A 23,429-nucleotide genomic window follows, 5' to 3' on the forward strand; every position below is an offset into this window, starting at 1 on the left:
TGTAGACAGTTTTTTTTTTTTAAGATTTTATTTATTTATTCATGAGAGACACACAGAGAGGTTGAGGCAGAGACACAGACAGAGGGAGAAGCAGGCTCCATGCAGGGAGCCTGATGCGGGACTTGATCCCAGGACCCCGGGATCATGACCTGAGCCAAAGGCAGACGCTCAACTACTGAGCCACCCAGGCGTCCCAGTGTAGATGATTTTATTAAAGAAATGTCAAGCATTCTATCCCAGCCAAACCAGAAGCTCAGTTCTGAGCACTGGCTAGAGAAATCCTGCCCTGGAGCCCACTGCCCTCCCCAGGGGCGTGGCCTGGCCAGGCCCTTCCTCCCTATTCCATGCCCCCCTCTTCCCTCCCTCTCCTGGCCCCTCTCTCTGTTCTGCAGAATTCCTACATGCTGGCATGTCAATTAGGATTTCATTTTTCTGTTTTTTTTTTCTATAGAAACATGTCTTATCGGACCTCTGAGCTTACGAATGACTCCTGTGTCATTTCCACTTCTAGTTATGAACTTTTAACCAAGAAGCATGAGGGCGGGATGCTTTCTTTTGATTAATAGACCTATGACTGTGCTGTGATCGAGAACAGATAACGTAGAGAACGGCATCTGGAAGCTTCAGGAGGAAAGGAACCAAGAAAGGAGCAAAACCGCAAAGGTCCCTCAGAACATCTCAACTCGAAGGGTTTTGACACACTAATTGAAATGTCTGTGAGGGCAGAGACCCAGACCTCTCTGGCCTGTCTTCTCAGCCAGCTGAGAGAAAAAGATTCTCAAAGAAAGTGTATGAGGAACAAAGCATGTGCTGGGTTGCTCTGATCTGCTCAGTTATCTTTATCACTGTCATCTTTTGTTTGTTGTCTATTTGTCTGTAAAAACAAAATCTTCAGAGACAGTTTCCTGGAGTGAGATGGTCCTCGTAAACCAGCTCTGGGGGACACAGGTCACTAGTACTTTGTATTCTCTTCTGAGCAGGGGCAGTTTCAATGGTGACTTTCTTTAAGGATGCTTTTTCTCAAGGGCAGCAGGACTATTAAGTGAGGTGTTAGTTTCACATTTCATAGTTTCTTTCTTAACAAAAACCACATCTTTCAATTCTGCAACATTCAGAAATTTGATACCATCTTTACTTAAATTATAGCCAAATTTCTCAAATATAGTCACGGATGATATTTTATAAAATAAAATCTATGGAAAATCCCTCATTTGTTTTTCTGGGTTGGGTTCTTTTCCCCTTGATTTGACAGAAGGGGCCAAGCTTCTGTCTGCTTTGTGAGATGTCAGCATGAATTTTCAGTAGAGCCAGAAAGTAATTTTAGTATCCATAATGACTTTCACTACAATTGGGTTGCTTAACAGCACAAAAAATAAATATTTAAGTCAACCTTCCTTACAGGATCTAAATATAGATCCACTGGTCTCTGTAGCTCCACTGACAGAGAGGTCATGTTTCTCCAGCTTTGGATTTTTCAGAATTAGACCCCATTTGGCTTTGCTTTGGGAAATAAATCTATGTAGCTTTCTAAAGAGAAACTTGATTTACAATTTATTGTCCTTCTCCTGCCTCCTAAAGCCTTGCACTGACTGTAGACATGCTTATTCTGGGCGAGTTTGTCATCTGTTAAAATAAAAAAGCAGCCTGTATGCCCCGAAAAAAATGCACACACGACACAAAACATACAAGAAAGTAAAGCAACAGAAGGCAAATAAGTGTATCGTCTTGCCATTTTAACTCCCCCTCCCTCTTTTTTTAAGGACTTTCCAAGGAATTTATGTGGGTGGGGGATGATGTAAAGCGTATTTGCTATAAACAGGGGAACTCTATTAGAAAACAAAGGTCAGTTGACATAAACTCTGTGAACCAAGCATCATTTTAGGAGTTTATCAAGAACTGTAGTAGAATCCTGTTGATATATGTCTGGTTGTTTTTGTTTTCTTTTTCCTAAGACTTATAGGTACCACTGTATTCCCCAAAACACAAGTGCTGCGAACAGACCTGACCCCCAGCTGGCCTCCAGGGCAGCTGTTCTGTAGAATAGATCACAGGTGGTGGATCACAGGTCAGTTCTGCCCTAAGCCTGTGGAGGAATGCACATGGGAACCATCACTGGTACCTGCTGGGTGAAGTGGGTGGGAGAAGGGTGGCGGGGGGACCTGCGCAAAAGTTTGTTGTTCATTTTGAATTTTGTATCATGTTACTGTATTCTTTATTCAATAACTAGACACTTACTTGGGAGAGCACACGGATGCACGTGTGCAAGCGCAGTGGGGAGGGGCCAAGGGAGAGGAAGAGAGAATCTTGCTTGAGCAGACTCCACACTGAGTGTGCAGCTGGACTTGGGGCTCCATCTTGCCACCCCCGGCTCATGACCTGAGCCAAAATCAAGAGTCTGACACTCAACTGCCAGAGCCACCGGGCACCCCAAATAAGGAGAAAAGTGGTTCTGCTTTATTTGTTTAATGGAAACAACTATGGTTCAAAAGCTCTATTTTAGGAGGAAACAAGTCCATCTTAAAGGAGAACTAGAAAGAAAGATCTAGATCTAACTAAAAGGTTGTATATGCCGGTTCAGTTATCAAAGGCAAAAGGAGACTGTAGGTGAGCCAAGAAGTCACCCCATTAACTGCAGCCTTATGCTAAATTCCCCTATTCTGCTCAGGGAGTGCACTTCTGTAAGGCTAGAGCTGGAACAGCTTTTTAGCAAACTATTGCCTGACTAAGGTTGCTACCAGCAGTAATAGCCACCACCTCACAAGAGCTTGGTCTGAGAGCTTGGTCTTGGTCTGAGACCAAGAGCTTGGTCTTGGAGGATGGCATTAGGCCCAAATTCTGAGCAGTTGGAAGGGAAGGCTTGAGGACCAGCAGGGGCTCCAGGAGCCTGGTATGATGGTGGACATCAGAACCAAAATCTGTAGGCGAGAGGAGGACGGGACTGGGAGGGGCTGGCAGGTATCCATTCATTCACACCAAAAAGTGGCATTCAAAGGATGTCTTTGGCAAGGCATCCAGGCAGAAGGGGATTGGCATAAAGGAGCTTCAGTGCATAAAGGAGATCTAGTGCAGGCTAACTGGAAACCAAGCCCTAGCAGGCAGGATGCACACTTAGGAACTGGGAGGCAAGCAGGCAGAGCCAGCCTGCAGCACCGTGAGACATGTGCCCAGGGGACCAGCGGAAGCAAGACAGGCCAGCAAATCAGAGATCTGGATTTCCTAATAGCCACAAACACAGGCACTGCAATTGAGAGAGCAATCTGGAAGCCTGCTCCCGGGAGGGGAGCATGGGACCAGAGTGAGACCCGCAGAAGGCAGCCCCCACATGCTGCGCTAGGTCCGGGGAGCTGCAAAGTCCTCTAGTAAGAGGGTTCATACTATAATTATATCTCTGCAGGTGGAGAGAGAGAAAGTTGGAGAGAGCCAGATGGAAGAGTTAAAAAAGGACAAAGGCATGGCTTGCCTTCTGAATGTGCAGGCATCCTAAAGAGAATTTTCTAGATTCTTTGTATTTGCCCCCAAACCATATTCCCTTAGATATAGGTCTATGTGTATGTAGCCTTTTAAGTTGTATAGGTTTTGCCATTTTGAAGGTTTGAAGGCATACTGCAAAGTATATAATGTGCCTAAAGAACAAAAATACATTCTGTTTAAGCTGTACCTCAAATTAGATTAATACCTTAATTTTCTGCCTCACCCATTGCAAATTTTCTAGTAGCAAAATTGCTGCGGCTTCTGACAGGATCTGTAAGTCCTGTTGCTCTGTCAAGTGGATATGTCGGTTTAGCGGTGACTTGTACTCTCTCGAAGGGTGAACTTTATGTGAGTGATACGTTGATTTTTTTAAAAAAGAAGACACGGCCAGGTGTAAAGTCACAGTAAGCTTAGGAGAGGAATGAATTCGAAGGAATAGTCTGTGAAAATCTGTTTAGGAGCTACGACATCTGGTCACATCTGGAATCAATGACTTCCCCCTTTTTGCCAAGAGGTGTAAAACCCCTGGGTGGGACAACCAGCTGAATGAATCGTGGCCACCCTCCTGAACGGGCAAATTGTCCACATGTTCACGTCAGCTGGCGCTCCGCAGGAACCGGGATCTGGAGCCCGGGACACAGCCAGTGGCCTGACAGTGTGCTAAGCAGCCAGCCCTCTTACCAAATTCCCCTAAAAAGAACCTCTCTGTGTCTAACACAAAGCCTCTGCTTATCTCACAGAGACTGTTGCCGCTTTCGAATGGGTCAGAAGCAATTGATAACCTTTATCATCTGAAATGAGGCCCAACCACATATTTCTCTTGTTTGCCTTTGTCATCAACATGGCAGGGGTGCTCGCATATCATTAGGCTCAGATGATTCCGATTGGTTAGCATTTGCCTTGACCACACTCAGCTTTACCATTTCGCTTCTGTTCATCTCTCTTGCACGCGCATCCACGACTGTGCTGGACACTGAGCAGGGCTGCCCTACAGAGCAACGGATTCCTATGAAGACAAAAAGAAAAAGAGAAGAGGGAGGAGGGGTGGTTCCTGTTCTCTCATTCTTCCTAGTTTCCACTGGGCTCACGGCCCTTGTCCTTGTCCTGCAGTGAATGTGCGGAGAGTGTCCAGTGCGCAGCGTCCCGGGACGAGCCCAGCTACAACCTGCCTGGCGCAGCTGGCTCCAGGAGCACAGTGACCTTGTCACTGACCTCACTCTCCGCCCCATCCCTCCTGTAAGCCCTTTGCCAGGCCAGGGTGAGGTCATAGAGGTCCATGTTGGCTGTGTCCCCCACACCCCACCCAGCCAGCCCAGGGTGTTCAGGGTACGATGCTCCCTTCATCAAACTTCCTCCCATCACTGAGGAAGCCATCCAAGTGGAGGATGCATGGCTTCTTCTAAGCTCTGTTTTCTCTACACCTTCAGTTCAGGCTCTTGAGTAGGCAGATGAAGCCCTGGGTGAACCGTCTTACTGTCTCCTACAACTCTGTTGATGGACCTCTGTGGCCACCCCCACCGCACAAGCCATTTCAGGCGTTGGGGCCTCTGTTGAACTATTCACAGGGTCTTAAGTACTCTTCCCTGCCCTCCTCCCTGCTGCCAGTTCCTTTTCCACCCTCTGGCCAATGTCTCTGCATCCTGTAAGACTGAGCTCCCTTATCACATCCCTTAGGACCGCCTCCCTGACCTTCTCCAGCTGAGATAGGGCCCCACCTGCCCATGGGGAAGGAGGTGGTGGTGGTGCTGAACACCGGGGTGTGTGTAAGCCCCTTGAGGGCAGGGTTTGTAACTCTGGATCCCTGAGACCAGCAGGGAACTTGCCCCTTAGTACAAAGCGTTTGTTGGGTCGGTTGTGCCCTGGTTGTGCCCTTCGGAGGCCTACATGGCCACCTGTCAACAGGACTGTTGTTGTTTCTCTCACACCGAGAAAGCTGATGCAGAGAAGAGCTTTTCTATGGTGAAGTGATAAGAATCTCTGAGTGATTGTACGGGACTTGGCTTTTTGTGTTGTTTTGTGTTACATAGATGGGCAGATTTGCAAATTATGTTTGTACTAGAATCATGCAGAAATGAGACAGAGGCTCAAAAACCTTAAGCAGCTTGTGTGCGGGGCGGGGGGCGGGGGTTCTCCCCGCCAGCAGGCGGTCAAGACTCCGAGCTCCAACCCCACAGGGTTCCCATGACAGCTCTTCTGCTTTACAACATTCTCTGCATGTTTAAATTTTTAAAGGTAAGCAGTATTAAGCATCTTATAAAAATCAGAGAAAGTGTGTAAGACCAAATTTGACCTTCCTGGTATATATAATACATGTATTAAAGGGGCCTCCTTATGTTCAACAGTGATGAGCATTTGTCCACCATGTGACCGTAATCCATCTTACTACTATGAGCATAACCAGAATATTTTTTTGTAAGATTTATTTATTTATTTTAGAGAGAGAGAAAGAGAGAGAGGGGGAGAGCGTGAGCAGGGGAAGGGGCAGAGGGAAAGAGACAGAATATCCTAAAGCAGACTCTCCACTGAGCACGGAGCTGGACACCAGGCTCCATCCCAGGACCCTGAGATTGTGACCTGAGCCAAAACCAAGAGTCGGACGTTTAACCAACTGGGCCACCCAGGCGCCCCATAACCAGAATATTTTTAAATGCTTAAATGGATTTTTATACCAGTGTCACTTGGCTTTATACATTCTTTTTTTAAAATTTTATTTAATTATTCATGAGGAGAGAATGGCAGAGACACAGGCAGAGGGAGAAGCAGGCTCCATGCAGGGAGCCCGACGTGGGACTCGATCCCAGGACCCTGGGATCATGCCCTGAGCTAAAGGCAGACGCTCAACCACTGAACCACCCAGGCATCCTGGCTTTATACATTCTTAGTGGGGAATGGGCTACTGTATCAAAGTGACATTTTAGGCGGAGGTAATATCACATAGAGCAGTTTTAGGACTGTTTATGGTGTTTTCTTATGCTTTTCGGGAATGGAATTCAGTATTGCACCTTTCATTTTATCCAGAAGGGACTTGTGCAGACTCTCTACCTGATGTCAATTTTCCTTTCAGGTGACTTTTCAGATCACCCCTCCGTGTACCCGTGAGAGGCATTATGAGCATTTCGGACGGTGCTGTAATAAATGTGAACCAGGTTTGTATTTCTGAGTCACCTTTCCTTGTTCCTCAAAAGTGGGTAGGGCTTTCATTTATTTAGTTTTTGTAATCCAAGGAATAATTTCAGTCCTTCCAGATTAAAAAAAAAAAGAAAGAAAGAAATTGGATAGACTTTCTATGGGAGTGGCAGGTAGTAATGTGTGCCACTCTGAAGACAAAGACCTTTCCGCAGATAAAATCACAAGCAGTTGCTGAAACTAGTATTTAATATATGCTGGAATACGGTTTTCTGAAACACTCTTTCTTGAGAAAGCAAGGTTTTAAAACCTTATTTTAGCACTTTGCAATTCAAACTTTCAACAAGTAAAATGCAACTCTTATTTAAAAGTATTATAGTGAAATTTTTTTGGGGGGGAGAATAACCATACTGGAGTCGTTGCCATTGCAAATTGCCTACACCCTATTATACCTTTTCCTCAAGAGACTGGTTACCTCTTCCCCATAGTTGCTCTGCCAGAGTGTGCCCGAATATTTCTATAGCCTCGGTGAAGTCCCAGGTCCACAGATTCCTCACTCGCTCATCGTTCTAGAAACAGTGGTTACGTTACATCAAGATCCATTAGGTAGTAAAGCTATAAGTATTTCTCAGATGTGCAGAACCAAGATCCAGTGATTTCCTGAGCCTGCATGGGTGCGTGTGTGTGAGTGTGTGTGTGTGCACACATGCATTTGTGTGTGTGTGTGTGTTTGTGTGCGCGCGCATGCTCTGGTCATACTTTTAACTGAGGGCCCGCAGGACACATAGGACAAAAGAAGTTAACTCTCCAGATTGATAATAGAGGGAATTTTGAAGATAGGAGGGCAGGGGCAAAGTGAAATTTTTGCTTAGTCCCCAGGGAGCCCCTCAAGTTTTATAGGCACCAGTTTGAAAACCATCATCCTTTTCCTTGGTCAGCTGACATGTGGGGTGGAAAGGATGATCTTTTGCTGAGATGAACTATCTGGTTGCTGTGACCACAGGCACAGAAAACCTAGAAGTCATTCTAGCCAACTGAGAGGCCTGAGGAGCCCGTCACTGATAGGTGGCCTCATCTTGTGTTCGTTCCATACTGTGTTAGGGGACTCCCTGGAGTTCTTTAAATGATCCAGTAAATTGGTATATTTTTGTTGTTTTGTCATTTGGGGGGATATTTTTCATTGGTGTGTGTGTGTGTGTTTTTTTTTTTTTTCCTGCGAATTAAAGGGAAGTACATGTCTTCTAAATGCACTACTACCTCTGAAAGTGTATGCCTGCCCTGTGGCCCGGATGAATACTTGGACACCTGGAATGAAGAAGATAAATGCTTGCTGCATAAAGTGTGTGACACAGGTAAGTCAGTCATACCAGCGGGAAGTGTGGATGAGGGGTATTTTCAGATACAGCAGTGCTGTCTCTTTTGGGGGCGCATAGGAAGATGTTCCGACCTTGGAGCTCCAGAAGTAAGTGTCTCAGATCACAGAAACATTGTGACATTCTTCATTCAACACTTTTGTCCTGGAAAATAATTGTGTCTCAGTTTAATCAGGGAACACATATGTTACAGTTGACAAAACATTGCCACAATGTTTCTGTGTAAGTTGTTATTTAATTTCCACGAAAACCCTGCCAGGTAGTCGCAATTAACCCATTTTATTTTATTTTATTTTAATTTTTATTTATTTATGATAGTCACAGATAGAGAGAGAGAGACGCAGAGACACAGGCAGAGGGAGAAGCAGGCTCCATGCACCGGGAGCCTGATGTGGGATTCGATCCCGGGTCTCCAGGATCGCGCCCTGGGCCAAAGGCAGGCGCCAAACCGCTGCGCCACCCAGGGATCCCAGTTAACCCATTTTAAAGAGGAAGAAACGGAGACCAGGAGAGGTTGGGTGACTTTTCCAAGGCTAACAAATGAGAAGCAGGACTCAAAGCTAGATCTGACTCTCACGTCTTTCTCCTGAACCCTAAGTGTCTTACTACTACCTCTGAAAGTGTATGCCTGCCCTGTGGCCCGGATGAATACTTGGACACCTGGAATGAAGAAGATAAATGCTTGCTGCATAAAGTGTGTGACACAGGTAAGTCAGTCATACCAGCGGGAAGTGTGGATGAGGGGTATTTTCAGATACAGCAGTGCTGTCTCTTTTGGGGGCGCATAGGAAGATGTTCCGACCTCTGGAGCTCCAGAAGTAAGTGTCTCAGATCACAAAAACATTGTGACATTCTTCATTCAACACTTTTGTCCTGGAAAATAATTGTGTCTCAGTTTAATCAGGGAACACATATGTTACAGTTGACAAAACATTGCCACAATGTTTCTGTGTAAGTTGTTATTTAATTTCCACGAAAACCCTGCCAGGTAGTCGCAATTAACCCATTTTATTTTATTTTAATTTTATTTATTTATTTATTTATTCATGAGAGACACAGAGAGAGAGAGGCAGAGATACAGGCAGAGGGAGAAGCAGGTTCCACGCAGGGAGCCCGACATGGGACTCGATCCCTGGTCTCCAGAATCAGGCCCTGGGCTGAAGGCGGCGCTAACCACTGAGCCACCAGGGCTGCCCCAGAAACTGTGTTATTAACCCTGTAGGTTACAGGATTCTTGTGGATCAGTCTGATTTCTGCTGGTTGCATTCCTTTGGTGTCATTTAACATATTTTTCCCATCTCCTGTATTTCATGTAGAGTGGTTGTTGGATCTAAAAGGCTGATCAGATGCTGGTTTGTATTTTTTTGTTTGTTTGTTTTTGCCAAACTGCTTCATAGTTGGCATAATATAGTTCGGTCAGGGATCATATAGTACCTGCTTATCGCTCTTCTTTTGATATGAACAGGTTGACCATCAGGCCTAGATCTGTTTTCATGAGGAGCTGTAGAAAGGTGACCTTCCATCAGTCCTTCATGAATGGCTGGAATGCTTTATAAAGGGAAGCTTCCCTTGTCAACTACCTGTTGCCCTAAAGTAAAGTATATATGGGAAAGGCTGAATGAATGCTTGTAGCTTTATTTGCCACTTTTCAACATAATGACTTGATCACCAAGCTTTCCCAAAGGGTTTATATGAATATTATAAACTCAACCATTCAGACATATTTGAGGTTTTTAATAGATTATAGTTACTAGTTGTATGGGTGCTCAGATGGTCTCACCTTTTCACCCCCCGCCCAAGTCTTTGCCATGACCCCAGGTGACTCTAAGAGCCCTCCTTGCTTCCAGGTTCATCTTGGACATTTCCTGCCCCAAACTCGAAGCAGCCATTTCTTTAAGAATTCCTGATTGCTTCAAGTGTGTTAGAGACAGCTGGCCGATTGTGGCCACAGAAGGTACATGGAAACTCCACTGAGCAGAAGCATCTGATCAAGTCTTTTTTCTTTCCCAGTGCTTAGTAATGACCTTGACTCACTGCTGTCTCTTGGAAATAAAGATTCATTCTGTCTACTGCTAAAGTTGACTAAAGCCTCAAACCTGGTGCATATTTAAAATTTTGTCAAAATTGTTCATCACCACACAGGCTTACATTCACTCACAATTGAGAAGGGTGGTGGAATTAGGATTTTCCAAGGGAGTGACCCTTGTCTATATATGTTCTGGGCATTATGCACATGTTTATGCAGATTGGCCTTGGTGCTGCACAACTGATTTGGGCTCCAGAGAGGGCACACAGGGACACAGGAAGATTTCTCCAGGTTTGCCATGCTCTGATCTGAAAAGAATGGGAATAGGAAATATCCCCACCCTGCTGGCTGTACTTTGAGACAGCAGAGGAGACAGGGATCTAGTTTGCCTGCTTCCCTTTCCCTTCGAACTGAGTCCTAGGCCATTAGGGCTTCTATCACAGGGTAGCGCAGACGGAGTGACTTAAACAACAAACATTTATTTCTCACAGTTCTGGAGGCTGGAAGTGGGAGATCAGGGCACCAGCATGGTTGGGTTCTTGGTGAGAGCCCTCTTTAGGATTTCAAGACACTGTTTTTCTTGCTGTGTTTCCACATGTGAAGAACAGAGGGAGGAAGCAAGCTATCTACTGTCTCTCTTCTTTTTAAGATTTTTTATTTTTTCATTTGAGACATAGAGAGAAAGCACACAGAGGGAGAGGGAGAGGCAGACTGCCTACTGAGCGGAGAGCATGATGTGGGGCTCAATCCCAGGACCCTGGGATCATGACCTGAGCAGAAGACAGACGCTTAACCGAGTAAGCCACCCAGGTGCCCCTTTACTATTTCTCTCCATCTTTTTTTTTTTTTAAAAAAGATTTTATTTATTCATGAGAGACACAAAGAGAGAGTGAGAGAGAGACAGAGACACAAGCAGGCTCCATGCAGGGGAGCCTGACCTGGGACTCGATCCTAGGTCTCCAGGATCAGGCCCTGGGCTGAAGGCGACGCTAAACCGCTGAGCCACCGGAGCTGCCCTACTATCTCTTTTTATAAAGGCACAAATCTCACTCATGTGCTCTCCAACCTCATGGCCTGATCACCTCCCAAAGCTGCATCTCCTAGTATCATCACGATGGGGGTTAAGATTTCAACATGAATTCTGAGGGGACCCAAACATTAGTCCATGACAAACTCCTGTAAGTACTCAGGAGTCTAAGTACCTGGGCTATTGGGACAGTCCAGGTGAGATGGGGTCCTATAGGGGTCAAAAGTCTGTTTCAAAGAATATTATTGTGTTGTATCGTGTGTGTGTGTGTGTGCGCACGTTGATTCTTGTTATTCGTAGAATAATGTCAGGGTTCTGAACTAGCAAATGCTGAACCACTGCTCCTAGGGGAAATACAGAGTTAGGTTCCTGTGAGCCTCTGGGCACATTTTTGTTAACCCATCCACACATAACCTTGTTTTATGTGTTTCTGTTTAAAGACATCTTAGTAAATATTTTGACTCATTAACGTTCTTAGAAGCAACAGTGCTGTAACTCATGCTTGAACATGTATTCATCTAACACGTATTTTCTCCATGAAACACATCACAGCCTTCTTGGACCTGATAACGCCACTCAGCACCTGGGCACTATGATTATGGGCCATTTTAAGCAGTGGAATCACTTACGAAAAGCACAGGAATGCCAAAAATGGGACACCAAGTAGACCACAAAAAGGACGCTTGTTTCCAACATAAGGGTTGTAACAAGAAGGCTGAGTGTGACTTTGTTTGACCTCAGCTAAGAGCAGGCAGGTCCAGCCAGTGGCTTGAAGTTTCCACTGTTCTGCATGTGTCCAAGAATGACTGCCAAAGTGCCAGGAGTACTGATTTGGGGGTTATAATGAAATTTTAGTGAGTACATGAAATTGCAAAAATGAGTAAACAAAAAATGCTGTGTGTGTGTCAACATGACCTCTATTCCACTGAAACCAGAAAGGGCAAGGAGGGACAAGGAGGGAGAGCACTAGGCCATGTGTTGTGAGAAAAGAGACAACACAGGGGTTGCCCTAAGTATTTGGGGAGATTCACTTCCAACTGTGTCATCAGGCTCAGCCTTGTAATGCATTCACTTTTCTAACTACCTGTGACCCGTGTTTGCACTACTCTGAATGCTCCTGTGGTCCCACAGGATCCCAAGATGAATCCCCGGGCTCCAGAACCCTATTTTTCTCAGGTTTGATCTAGCCTTCGTGTTAAGAATATTTCTCACGTTTGAGTTTACTAAAAACCAAGAAACTGTGAAGACTATTTTTGGATTTGCCAAAATAGTCAAGGATCATAAGCTCCCCAGTTCTTAATCCTCCTCCTGACTAGAAAACTGACTTAAAAAAAAAACCTATAAGACTCTTAATTATTGAGAAGAGGAGTGGAGGAGGGAAATCCCTGGTAGGGTTGTTTCCCAAAGCTACTATCCTGAATGAGGGTGTTTGCTGGTGCTGAGTCCGTGGGGCGCGGGTGGTGGTGGTGGTGATGGTGCGGGTCGTGGAGGGTGAGCAGCCTGGCTGGGCGGGCGGGGGGGGGGGGAGTGTGGGACCTGGAGGGTGAGCAGCCTGGGCTGGGAGGTGCAGGGGGGGCGGGGTGGGGCTGGGGGGGCAGTACCAGACATGTGAGTGAGTAGCATAGCCAGGGTGGGGGGCGGGGGCGGGTTGCGGGAGGTGGAGGGTGAGCACGGGGGGTGGGCCGGGACCTGGGGGGGGGGGTGTGAGCGGTTTGAGGGTGAGCACGGGGTGGGGGTGCGGGGGGTGCGGGCGGTGGAGGGTGAGCACGGGGGGGGGGGTGCGGGCGGTGGAGGGTGAGCACGGGGTGGGGGTGCGGGGGGTGCGGGCGGGGAGGGTGAGCACGGGGGGCCGGGGGTGCGGGCGGTGGAGGTGAGCACGGGGGGGGGGGGTGCGGGCGGTGGAGGGTGGGCACGGGGGGGGGGCCGGGGGTGCGGGCGGTGGAGGGTGAGCACGGGGGTGGGGGGGGCCGGGGGTGCGGGCGGTGGAGGGTGAGCCACAGGGGGGGGCCGGGGGTGCGGGCGGTGGAGGGTGAGCACGGGGTGGGGGGCCGGGGGTGCGGGCGGTGGAGGGTGAGCACAGGGGGGGGGCTGGGGGTGCGGGCGGTGGAGGGTGAGCACGGGGGGGGGGCCGGGGGTGCGGGCGGTGGAGGGTGAGCACGGGGGGGGGGCCGGGGGTGCGGGCGGTGGAGGGTGAGCACGGGGTGGGGGGCCGGGGGTGCGGGCGGTGGAGGGTGAGCCGCCGCTGTCTGTCTCCCGCAGGCAAGGCCCTGGTGGCGGTGGAGCCCGGCAACAGGACGGCCCCGCGCCGCTGCGCCTGCACCGCGGGCTACCACTGGAGCGCCGACTGCGACTGCTGCCGCCGCAACGCCGAGTGCGCGCCCGGCTTCGGCGCCCTGCACCCGGGTACGGCTCGGCTCGGCTCCGGCTCCGGCTCCGGCTGCGGGTCGCGCCCGCGGGCCGAGCGGGCTCTGGGAGGCGACCGGCCCCACGCCCGGGGAGCAGGGCCCGGCTGCGAGCTCTTCCCGGGGAATGTGGGCGCGGCCCACGCGCTGCCCTGAAGGCTCCTGCGTCTGGGGAACCTTGGGGTCCCCACCGCCACCCCCTTAGGCAGGCCCGGGTAATGCAGGGGGCCTCAGACCTTTTTTTTTTTAAGGCTGGCTCACCCCCTTGGAAGAATTTTGAAGAACCATGCGCCCCTGGCAGACTTTTAGGTTGGCAGCTAATGTTTTTTATTGCCAATTTAAAGAGTTGCTAAGGAATTCGTTTCCAAGGAATTATAACAGCAGTAACACTTTTAAAAATGGAATTCAGTGGCACCTAAACAGCAGAGCAATTTGATAAACACCATCATCCTTTTAAAAATGCACTCATGATCCTTCACTGTTGGAAGACTTACACAGTTCTTGTCCTTCCTTTGATTTGTATCCATTTCACCTGCCCCATAGAATTTTATCCTAATGCGTTTTTATGCTTGGAGGGCTTTGACTGATCACCTCTCCATGCACTTTCACATCAAAAATATGTACCGATTTGAGATCGTAATTTTAAAAAATTTCCTGTGACTCAAGGTTCAAAGAGTTAAAAACACTCCTGGGCTAAGTTGTTATTACAGTTATTACACAATTGTCAAAAAGTAATATATTTTGCTATAATATAATTATAAAAGCTTTAGGTACTTAATAATGGGGGAGTTTCTTTTCTGATTCATGTATTCGTGGTTGAATATTATCTGTTGCTAAAATGTAACAGATTTCAACATTAATTCTGCTTCCACTAAGTGCTGAGAAACTTGTGTACATAAATAACTAAAGGGTAAGGAAGGCTTCTGGCAGAGGAGTGTCAATTCTTTCAACACTTTCTGAGTCCCGTGTGCAGGCCACATAGTGATGGGGATCAAAAGCTGTTTTTAATGATCTCTCTGTTAAGAACTCAGTTGTGTTCTCAGTTTTGTTAAAGGTAAAAAAATAGGTATCTTTTTGTCAGAAAAAGTATTTCTTAGAGTCATTTACTTTTCTGACTTCTATAAAGTATCCCCCAGCAGTTTTTTCAAGATGTAACAAACTGATGACTCATACCTGTTAGTCTTTCACTTAGAGGCATCCCCTGTTTTAACCCCGGAGACTTGGACAGGCTTAGGAGAATTAAGATAGTCTGTTTTTCAATTCATACAGAAAAAGATGTCCATCAGAGTCTCACTGGTGCAGTCAGCCCTTATTACCAAATGTATCAACTAAACCAGATGAGCTTTCTCTTGGAAAAAGTTCAACTTAATTTTTTTTTTTTTTTTTTTTTTTTTTTTTTTTGTTTAGAGAAAGAGAGAGAGCTGGGGAGGAACAGAGGGAGAAGGAGAGAGAGAATCTGAAGCAGGTTCCACACCCCATGGTAGAGCCTGGCTCAGGGCTCAATCTCATGACCCTGAGATCATGACTTGAGCCAAAATCAAGAGTCGGATGGATGCTTAACCGACTGAGCCACCCAGGCGCCCCTTGATTTTTTTAATTATTAAAATAAATCTCCCTATGACAGCCAACTCCCTTATAAATTCAATTCTAAGACAAGGCCCCGAGCCTTTCAGTATGGAGGTGCTCTGAACACTTGAGTTTTCTGATGCCAGTATTTCGACTTGTGGTGGCTTTTGGCAAAGCAGGATTTGGAGTGGGTAAGCAGCATGCCTTCTTTTGTGAAGTGGGGAAAGTGTGATTGTGTGAGGGGAAAAGAGAAAGGAGAATGTGCAAGATGCCCCTGGCAGGTCAGTGTTTCAAAGAGGAGATGTGGGAGTCAAGTACATGGATTTAATGCCCTTAAAGCTTCGTTTTTAAGGGTTACTCTTTTAAGAGTGTTAATATTTTAAAAGCTGTTTGAGTTAATGTGACAACTAGATGTTAACTGGGCTTTTGTTAATATTGTTACAAAGTGAGTCAGATTACTAGATTGAGGAGGGGTGTACCGTGCTTACTGAGGCAATTGCAGAAATCAAGAATCTACTTCCCATTTGACTTTGGGCAAAGAAAATCTAATTCCTTATTTTAGTGTTTTATTTTTGAAAATAAATCACAGAAGTTCTACTAATTTCAAGAGTAAATTGTGGTTTTGGAACTAGTCAATTGCCCGATTGTGATACCACACGGAAGCCAATGTTCTTCTTTATTGGAATTACCAAAGGGTCCTCCTGTGTCCATTGCAGGGAGGCTACTAGATGTAGGGAGTTGGAGACAGGTCCAATTTTGATAACGTAGCTGATGAGGAATGTGAGAGCTGAAGAAAGCTTCCCAACCAGGACCCATTCCTGCTTTCACTGCTGTGGCTTAAGGCAGGGGTTCAAAAGCCATCCCACCACTTGTGTTTCTGTAGATAGAGTTTTATTAGAAACACAGCCACATCTGTTTGCTTACATATTATCTATGATGCTTTCATACTACAAGTAATTATAGCAGAGTTCAGAGGGGCCTGCAAAGCCCAAGATATTTACCCTATGGCCCTTTTTAGAAAACATTTGCTGCTAACTCTTGGTTTAAAAGAGAGAGGCCTATAGGGTTTTTTTGGGGGTGGGGTGGGGTGGGGGAGGAAGGTTGTTTTTATTTGAGAAAAGTTTGTGGCAGTCACTCTTGTGTTTGGACTGGTAAGCTGTATCTGGTCAGAAGGAATCAGGATAGGAAATTTTCCTTAAACACAGGAAAAGGGCTGTCATTCTCTGTAGACAAAGACTATATAAACCCAAAAAAGGCTGAAAGGAGAGAGCAGACAGGTGCCTGTTGAAACTAGGGAGATAGCAGACTCCCGGCTGGGAAACAGTATCCGTGACCAGGACAGTGACTCAGAACAGCCCAGAATCGGTACTTAAGTTGAACACTGACGTTAGTGGCTTAATGAGGAGCCTGTTGCCTTGGTCTGTGACCTCCTGCTGGGACCGGGGATCCCCTGAATCCACGAGGCCCTAGGGCAATTGGCATCAGGCCATGAGGGTGGTTTGGGGAGGCCAGAGGCTCAGCGGGTGGCTCCTGATCTCTGGTCCTCTGAACATCATCCTGGCCGATCTCTAAGTGTCCCCGTTTGCTCTGGTTGTTCTCTTGTCCGTTTGTTTTTTCGACAGTGCAGCTCAACAAGGACACGGTATGCAAGCCCTGCCTCCCAGGCTACTTCTCCGATGCCTTTTCTTCCACTGAGAAATGCAAACCCTGGACCAAGTAAGTGACTTGGTAAAAAAAAAAAAAAAAAGTAAGAGTTTGTTGATTTTAAACTCAGCCTGGGCCATCTTGTCTAGGTTGAAAACAGACTGATTCAGTTTGGTGAGGCTTCTTCTCAAACCCATTTTCTATCCGTGCAGCATGGGGAAAAGAAATCAGCACGACTGATCTTCAGCTTTGATGTGTGACAGGCATTCTGTTGCTTTTCAGATTCCGTTGGACCGAATCTTTGACTTACAGTGGCAGCTTCTTTTTTCCTTCTTCCAACCTTAGTTATTTGAAAATGATTTACAATGTTTATTATCGTTCACTCACCACTCCCATGCTTCCCAGCTTCCCCACACCACTGGCTTGTCCTGAGATGCGTGTGTGTGTGTGTGTGTGTGTGTAGAAGCCTCCTGTTTATATAAATGTTTGCATACTCTAAACACCTTGGGTTTTATAACATAATGAGTGCTAAAGGAAGTTCATTCCATACATGTTCACTTAGGTCTTTGTGGCCTTTTGTAGCTTGGTATTTCATCGTAGAGATGTACCATAGTTTTATTTAATAAATTCCCTATTGGTAGTCACTTAGGTAGTTTCCAGTCTGCTGCACTAATAAATAACTCTGCACTGAATCATTTCATATATATCCTGGGTTTCATACTTAATGTCAATATACGTGTGTGTAGTAGAATTATATGTAGTAGAATACAATGTGTGTTTATATAGTAGAATTATATGTATATGTATATACATGTATAGTGTGTATGTATATAGTATGTATAGTAGAATTATATGTATATAGTGTAGAATTATATATATAATATACATTATTATTAATATTAATATATATATAATGGAATTTTTGGGTCCTTCCATTACATGCCTATGTTAAATACTAGTATATTCCCAATATATTTTTTAAAGATTTATTTATTTATTTAAGAGATAGAGAGTAGGGGAGGGGCAAGGGAGAAGGAAGGAGAATCTTCAAGCAGACTCCCTGCTGAGTATGGAGCTTGATGCAGGACTCGATCTCATGACCCTGAGCTCAAGACATGAGCTGATATCAAGAGTTGGACACTTAACCAAGCAGCCACCCGGGTGCTCCTCAATATATTAAGTCTCATTAGATATTTATTTTCTGATACACTTACCCAAGTTTTACATTGAAAAGATTTTTGTGTGTGTGTTTTCAATGTCAAAAGAGCATTCATCAAAAGTTTATCACTCATCCAAGGCAATTAAAGCATTTGGAATCTTCTTTACTGAAGGCACCAATGTACTCTCTTTTGGACCATAGTGTCAGAGTGGTTCTTAGAGAATACTGGTAGTGGTTATTTTTGCTTATTTATTTGTCCAGGCTTCCAACGTGTGGACAGACACTGGGGATTCAGATGTGCAGGAGGACCTCTCAGCTCTCCTGAAGGAACTAGAAATCTAGTGAAGTAGAGCCTTTTGTAGTGCGTGTTTTGTTTTTAAACAAGAATATAAAAGCAAAAGTGCTTAACTACCTTTACCTCCACAGCTGTAGCATTCTTGGAGAGAAGGAAGTACGTCATGGGACTGATAAATCAGATGTGGTTTGTAGTTCTTCTCTGCCATCTACAAAGCCACCAAAAGGTATGTGTAAACAGAACAGGTTGGTTGTAGATGTGCTCAGTCTAGTCAGCAACTCTAGATTTCTCCCGAATTACATGTCGTGTCTCAAGGGATTTATTTCTCCCTCTTCATCCTATCATATCCATGGTCACCTTTCACTTTTATCAGTATTTTAACTCCAGGTATGTTGTTTATTTGAAAATTTCCTACTCTGAAATGGGTAACAATAAAGTATTCATACATACAAAAGAAAGAAAGAAAGAACAGAAACTGAGCTACAAATTTCATGAATTAAAATGCCCAAATATGGCAGGGTTGTGGAAGGTCACAGTAGGGGTATCTGTGGGAGATCTTGGTCACCGACCAGAGTTAGAATATAGCCATCATTATATATGGCATATTTTGTAGATCACGTAATCTTCAGTAGAGTCTTGAAGCCTGACAAAGTTGACAGTTAATGGTGGATGCTGGTTACCCAGGGCGTGAGATGGTGCAGAGTAGGTCCAAGGATGGAAACACCAAGTGCAGCAGGAAGAACCCAGGCCACAGGTTAATGGGGTTAATGAACTGAGAAAATCAGGGGGTAAGATTTTATATTTTGGGAAACAGGAGGGTATCTAAGCATTCTCGATATGGAGTTAACAGAGTAGCATTCAAAAAAGACCATTTTAAAGATAACATTGAAAAAAACTGAGGGAATAAAAAGTTACTTTAAACAAGAGAGGGGAGGAGAGGCAAGACTCCCAGAAACCAGGGCTGGTAAACCAAGAGTTCATAATATAAAGGATCTAGCAGGAAAGTGATCAAGGGGAAATACGAGACATGGTCGAGTCCACGTTGTGCTGTAGATGAAATACTGAAACACTTTGCAGGATGGCTGTAGTGCTGTTCTCATGACCAGCAGAGCCCTGGTGCCATGCTGTTCTTTGGAAAGAGATATGGGAAGGGGCTTCCTTTGGCCTCAGAGGCCATCCAGCTGCAGAGATTGACGTGTTCTGTAGGTGGGCAAAGATGGAACTGGCTGTTGTGGTCAAGGTAATTAGAGTTGTGCTAAAGTAGCCACTTTTATTTATTTATTCATTAAAGATTTAATCTAATTATTTGAGAGAGAGAGCATGAGCAGAGGGAGGGGCAGAGGGAGAGGGAGAAGCAGATGCCACACTGAGCAGGGAGACCATTGTGGGGCTTGATCCCAGGACCCCAAGATCATGACCTGAGCTGAAGTCAGATGCTTAACCGACTTAGGTTAAGACATTTAGGCACCTGAAGTACCTACTTTTAAAGATGGTCGTGGGCTGGCCTCCCGCAGAGTGATGCCAGGCATGGGGTTGGCTGCAGTGTTGGTGTCACTCTTTCAGAGGGGGGTGCACCCTCTGCACACTTGTGGTCAGAGTCAGGGACCATCCTTCTTCTCCAATGCCAGACCAACATCTTTGATTCTGGGCTTTGATTCAAAGGGTTTTGTTTTTAAATAAAAATGAAAATAATCCGAGAATTAAATTAAATTATCTTTAACACCTTTTCCTCCTTTCTCCTTTTCTTCCAATACAGAACCCCAGATTTACTTGCCCAGTTTAATTATTCTGCTTCTCTTCATATCCGTGGCATTAGTTGCTGCTGTCATCTTTGGTGTTTATTATAGGAAAAAAGGGAAAGCACTAACAGGTACTGTGTCTACGCTGGTTTTTGAAAATTAATCTTAAAGAAAGGAGATGCATTTTTAGGTATACACTTTGGAAGACACACATATTGCCTGTGACAGCCTCTGGTGATCCGCCACAGTAAGTGCCTTGACTCGGTTGCAGTTACTTACACTAAGGAGAAATACCCTCTATACCTCATTTTTTTTTTTATTGTCCTCTGGCCAAAAAAATAAACAAAAACCTATGGTGCCTGTTGATGTGTAAGCCAACAAAATCTGCCAGGTTCAGGAAACTGATGACCTGTAAATTGTATGTTCATGTCAGTTGTCTTTATCCAAGAATTACCAACATTTTTTATGTACCCACTTAACATAGAGACAAATGTTCAGGTAAATGGCAGATGGAAAGTGTTGACTGGGATCTTACCTTGAGATATGAATATAAAATTGTGAAAATCAGCTACCTCATATTCAGCAAAATGTAGGTGCTCATTCTTAGAATGAATAGTCTGGTGTTAACCTTGTTTCTTGGGAACAATTTCTTCACAAACAATTGTCCCATAGTGCCTTTTAACATCACTGCATATTTGACATTTACAAAGTTAAAATAGTGTCATTTCTTGTTAAAGGATTTTATTTATTTATTTGACAGAGAGAGAAGAGAATGAGCACACAAGCAGGGGGCAGTGGCAAAGGGAGAGTGAGAAGCAGGCTCCCCATGGAGCAGGGAGCCCGACTGGGGGCTTGATCCTGGGACCCTGAGATCATGACCTGAGCCAAGGGCAGATGCTTAACTGACTGAGCCACCCAGGTGCCCAAGAATGTCATTTTTCAGAAAGGATTCTTCAAGAGATTTCTTCATGTTTTTGTGGTTAGATCTCCTTGTCTAGGAGCACTGTTGTCTCACTATCCTTTTTTCCTTTTTGGTTGCTCAGGTGTTTATCACATCCACCTCTGCTTTGCTATGACTTGATCAGTTCTCCTGTGTCACATGCACAGACTTCCTGAAACCTTACCTATCTTGCTCTTTCCATTAATGTCATGTTACTTAATGTAACGCTCAGCCATCGAAAGTTTTTAAAGAAGGAAGATAGTGTTTGAAGATGCCTGTGTTCAGCAGAGAAGAGTGTTAGATGACTTTTTAAAAAAACATTTTTTATTATTATTATTCAGAGAGAGAGAGAGAGAGAGAGAGAGAGAAGCAGAGACAGAAGCAGGTTCCATGCAGGAAGCCCAACATGGGACTCCATCCTGGGCCTCCAGGATTACACCCCGGGCGCAGGCAGCGCTAAATCACTGTGCCACCGGGGCTGCCCAGATGACTTTTTTTTAGTCTACTCATTATTGAAATTTTTTTTTTAGATTTTATTTATTTATTCATGAGAGAGAAAGAGGGGCAAAGAGACAGAGACACAGGCAGAGGGAGAAGCAGGCTCCATGCAGGGAGCCCAATGCGGGACTCAATCCCAGGTCTCCGGGGTCAGGCCCCTGGGCTGAAGGCTGCGCTAAACCGCTGAGCCACCTGGGCTGCCCCTGAATTTTTTTTTTTTTTTTTAAGATTCTATTTATTGGGATCCCTGGGTGGCGCAGCAGTTTAGCGCCTGCCTTTGGCCCAGGGCGCGATCCTGGAGACCCGGGATCGAATCCCACATCGGGCTCCCGGTGCATGGAGCCTGCTTCTCCCTCTGCCTATGTCTCTGCCTCTCTCTCTCTCTCTCTCTCTCTCTGTGTGTGTGTGACTATCATAAATAAATAAAAATTTAAAAAAAATTTTTTTAAAAAGATTTTATTTATTGATGAGAGACAGAGAGAAAAAGAGGCAGAGACACAGGCCGAGGGAGAAGCAGGCGCCTTACAGGGAGCCTGATGTGGGACTCGATCCCAGGACTCCAGGATCACGCCCTGAGCCAAAGGCAGATGCTCAACCCCTGAGCCACCCAGGTGCCCCTTGAATATTTTTATTTAATGCTGCTCCACTTCCCTAGCAACCTGGTAGCTAGGCATTTGAATACACTGCATGTTCAGTCAATGAAGGTCACTCATGGAGCCGTGTTTATGTGAGAAAAACAGATTTCTGATTTTTTTTTTTTTTTTTTGGTCTCTGCAATAATCTCTTCCTGCCATATTTAATCAATGAAGACAATGGACCTACTACTTACTAAATCAGAATGTAGGCCTGTTTAGCCTCTCTTCATCCATTCGTACTGCACAGGTTTCTTGACACCGCCCCCCCCCCAGGGGTTGGGGGACAGGCCTGGCCCTTGGGGCTCCTTACTGCACAGCACAGTGCAGGGCCTTTGTTGGGGAAGCTGTAGAATGAGGCTGAGTGCTGAGAGGGAACTTACAGAGCTCCAGGTGAGCAGAGGACGGGGGTTGTCTGGCCTCGGGGCCAGCAGGGGCCTCCTGGAGGAGCTGCCAGGTGGAGTTAGCTAAGGTTCCTGCAGCTGGAGCAAAGTCAGAGCCAGCGTGAGACAAAACGGAGAGGGAAGCATGGCCAGTTGATGCAGCCCTGCAGGCTTGCTGAAGGAGTTTGTTCCTTGTCCTTACCAAAGAGAAGTAAAACTAGCCATCTGGTTGTAGGATAGAAGACAGATTTGGGGGTGCAGTAGAGTGGATGCAGACACACCAGTTAGGAGGGCTTTTACATCCAAAAGAGAGATGATCTTAGTAATTATGAATATCTCCTCGTGTACAAGTAACATTTTTAAAATTCTTTTTATTTTTAAAGATTTTTATTTATTCATGAGAAACAGAGAGAGAGAGAGGCAGAGACACTGGCAGAGGGAGAAGCAGGCTCCATGCAGGGAGCCTGATGCAGGACTTGATCCCCAGACCTGGGATCACAGCCTGAGCCAAAGGCAGATGCTCAACAGCTGAGCCACCCAGGCGTCCCACAAGTAGCATTTTTTAGCCATTTGTGATTATCTAGTACTGATCCCTACAAGGGAAGATCTACAAGCTTCCTTTTATTTGGGGGTAACTTTTGTAGTTTCAAAACTATAGAGAGGAAGCAAGAATAATAATGATGATAGCAATAACTGACATATAATGCGTATTTATTCTATGTTAGCTCTGCTTATGCGTTTTACATGTACTCACAAAATCACAACGGCACCATGAGGCAGGCGCTGTTATTTCTCCCGTGTCATGATGACGAAACCAAGACTCAGAGAAGTGAAATGAACCACTTGGCAAGGTCGTGTGATAGGGATCATTAGCTGTTATCATGACCTGATTATCTTCTCCTGGAGAATGGACAGCCTCCGCTTCAGTGTTTCTAGTGAATTCAGCATCAAATAGTGGAAGTGGGGTAAAAATTTATCTTTGTAGAACATAAATTCATCTACTTTTTTCAGTGCATAGATTTTTTTAAAGATTTTATTTATTTGAGAGAGAGAAAGAGAGAGGGTGGGGAGGGAAAGCATAGAGGGAGAATGACAGGGAGAAGCAGACTCCCCACTAAGCAGGGAGCCTGATGTAGGGCCCCATCCCA

General features: G+C 45.6%; 1 protein-coding gene across 11 annotated transcripts in view; it reads left to right on the forward strand.

Moving 5' to 3' along the window:
* Positions 1-23,429, forward strand: part of TNFRSF11A (TNF receptor superfamily member 11a) — a 52,084-nt gene that overhangs the window by 13,305 nt on the left and 15,350 nt on the right. For 2 of the 11 annotated variants that reach the window (XM_041739627.1, XM_041739626.1), the window contains exons 1-7: positions 2,152-4,707; positions 6,536-6,617; positions 7,824-7,949; positions 13,283-13,426; positions 16,614-16,707; positions 18,221-18,315; positions 19,846-19,959. In XM_041739627.1, coding sequence (XP_041595561.1) covers positions 4,585-4,707; positions 6,536-6,617; positions 7,824-7,949; positions 13,283-13,426; positions 16,614-16,707; positions 18,221-18,315; positions 19,846-19,959 — 778 coding nt within the window. In that variant the 5' untranslated portion in view covers positions 2,152-4,584. Of the gene's footprint in view, positions 1-165; positions 2,066-2,148; positions 5,704-6,535; positions 6,618-7,823; positions 7,950-8,569; positions 8,678-13,282; positions 13,427-16,613; positions 16,708-18,220; positions 18,316-19,845; positions 19,960-23,429 lie in introns of those variants that run through there. The other 9 variants (XM_041739633.1, XM_041739635.1, XM_041739637.1 and 6 more) reach the window with 9 other exon arrangements.

This window comes from Vulpes lagopus, chromosome 24, assembly GCF_018345385.1.
Source record: "Vulpes lagopus strain Blue_001 chromosome 24, ASM1834538v1, whole genome shotgun sequence".
In the NCBI taxonomy this organism is placed as follows: Eukaryota; Metazoa; Chordata; class Mammalia; order Carnivora; family Canidae; genus Vulpes; species Vulpes lagopus.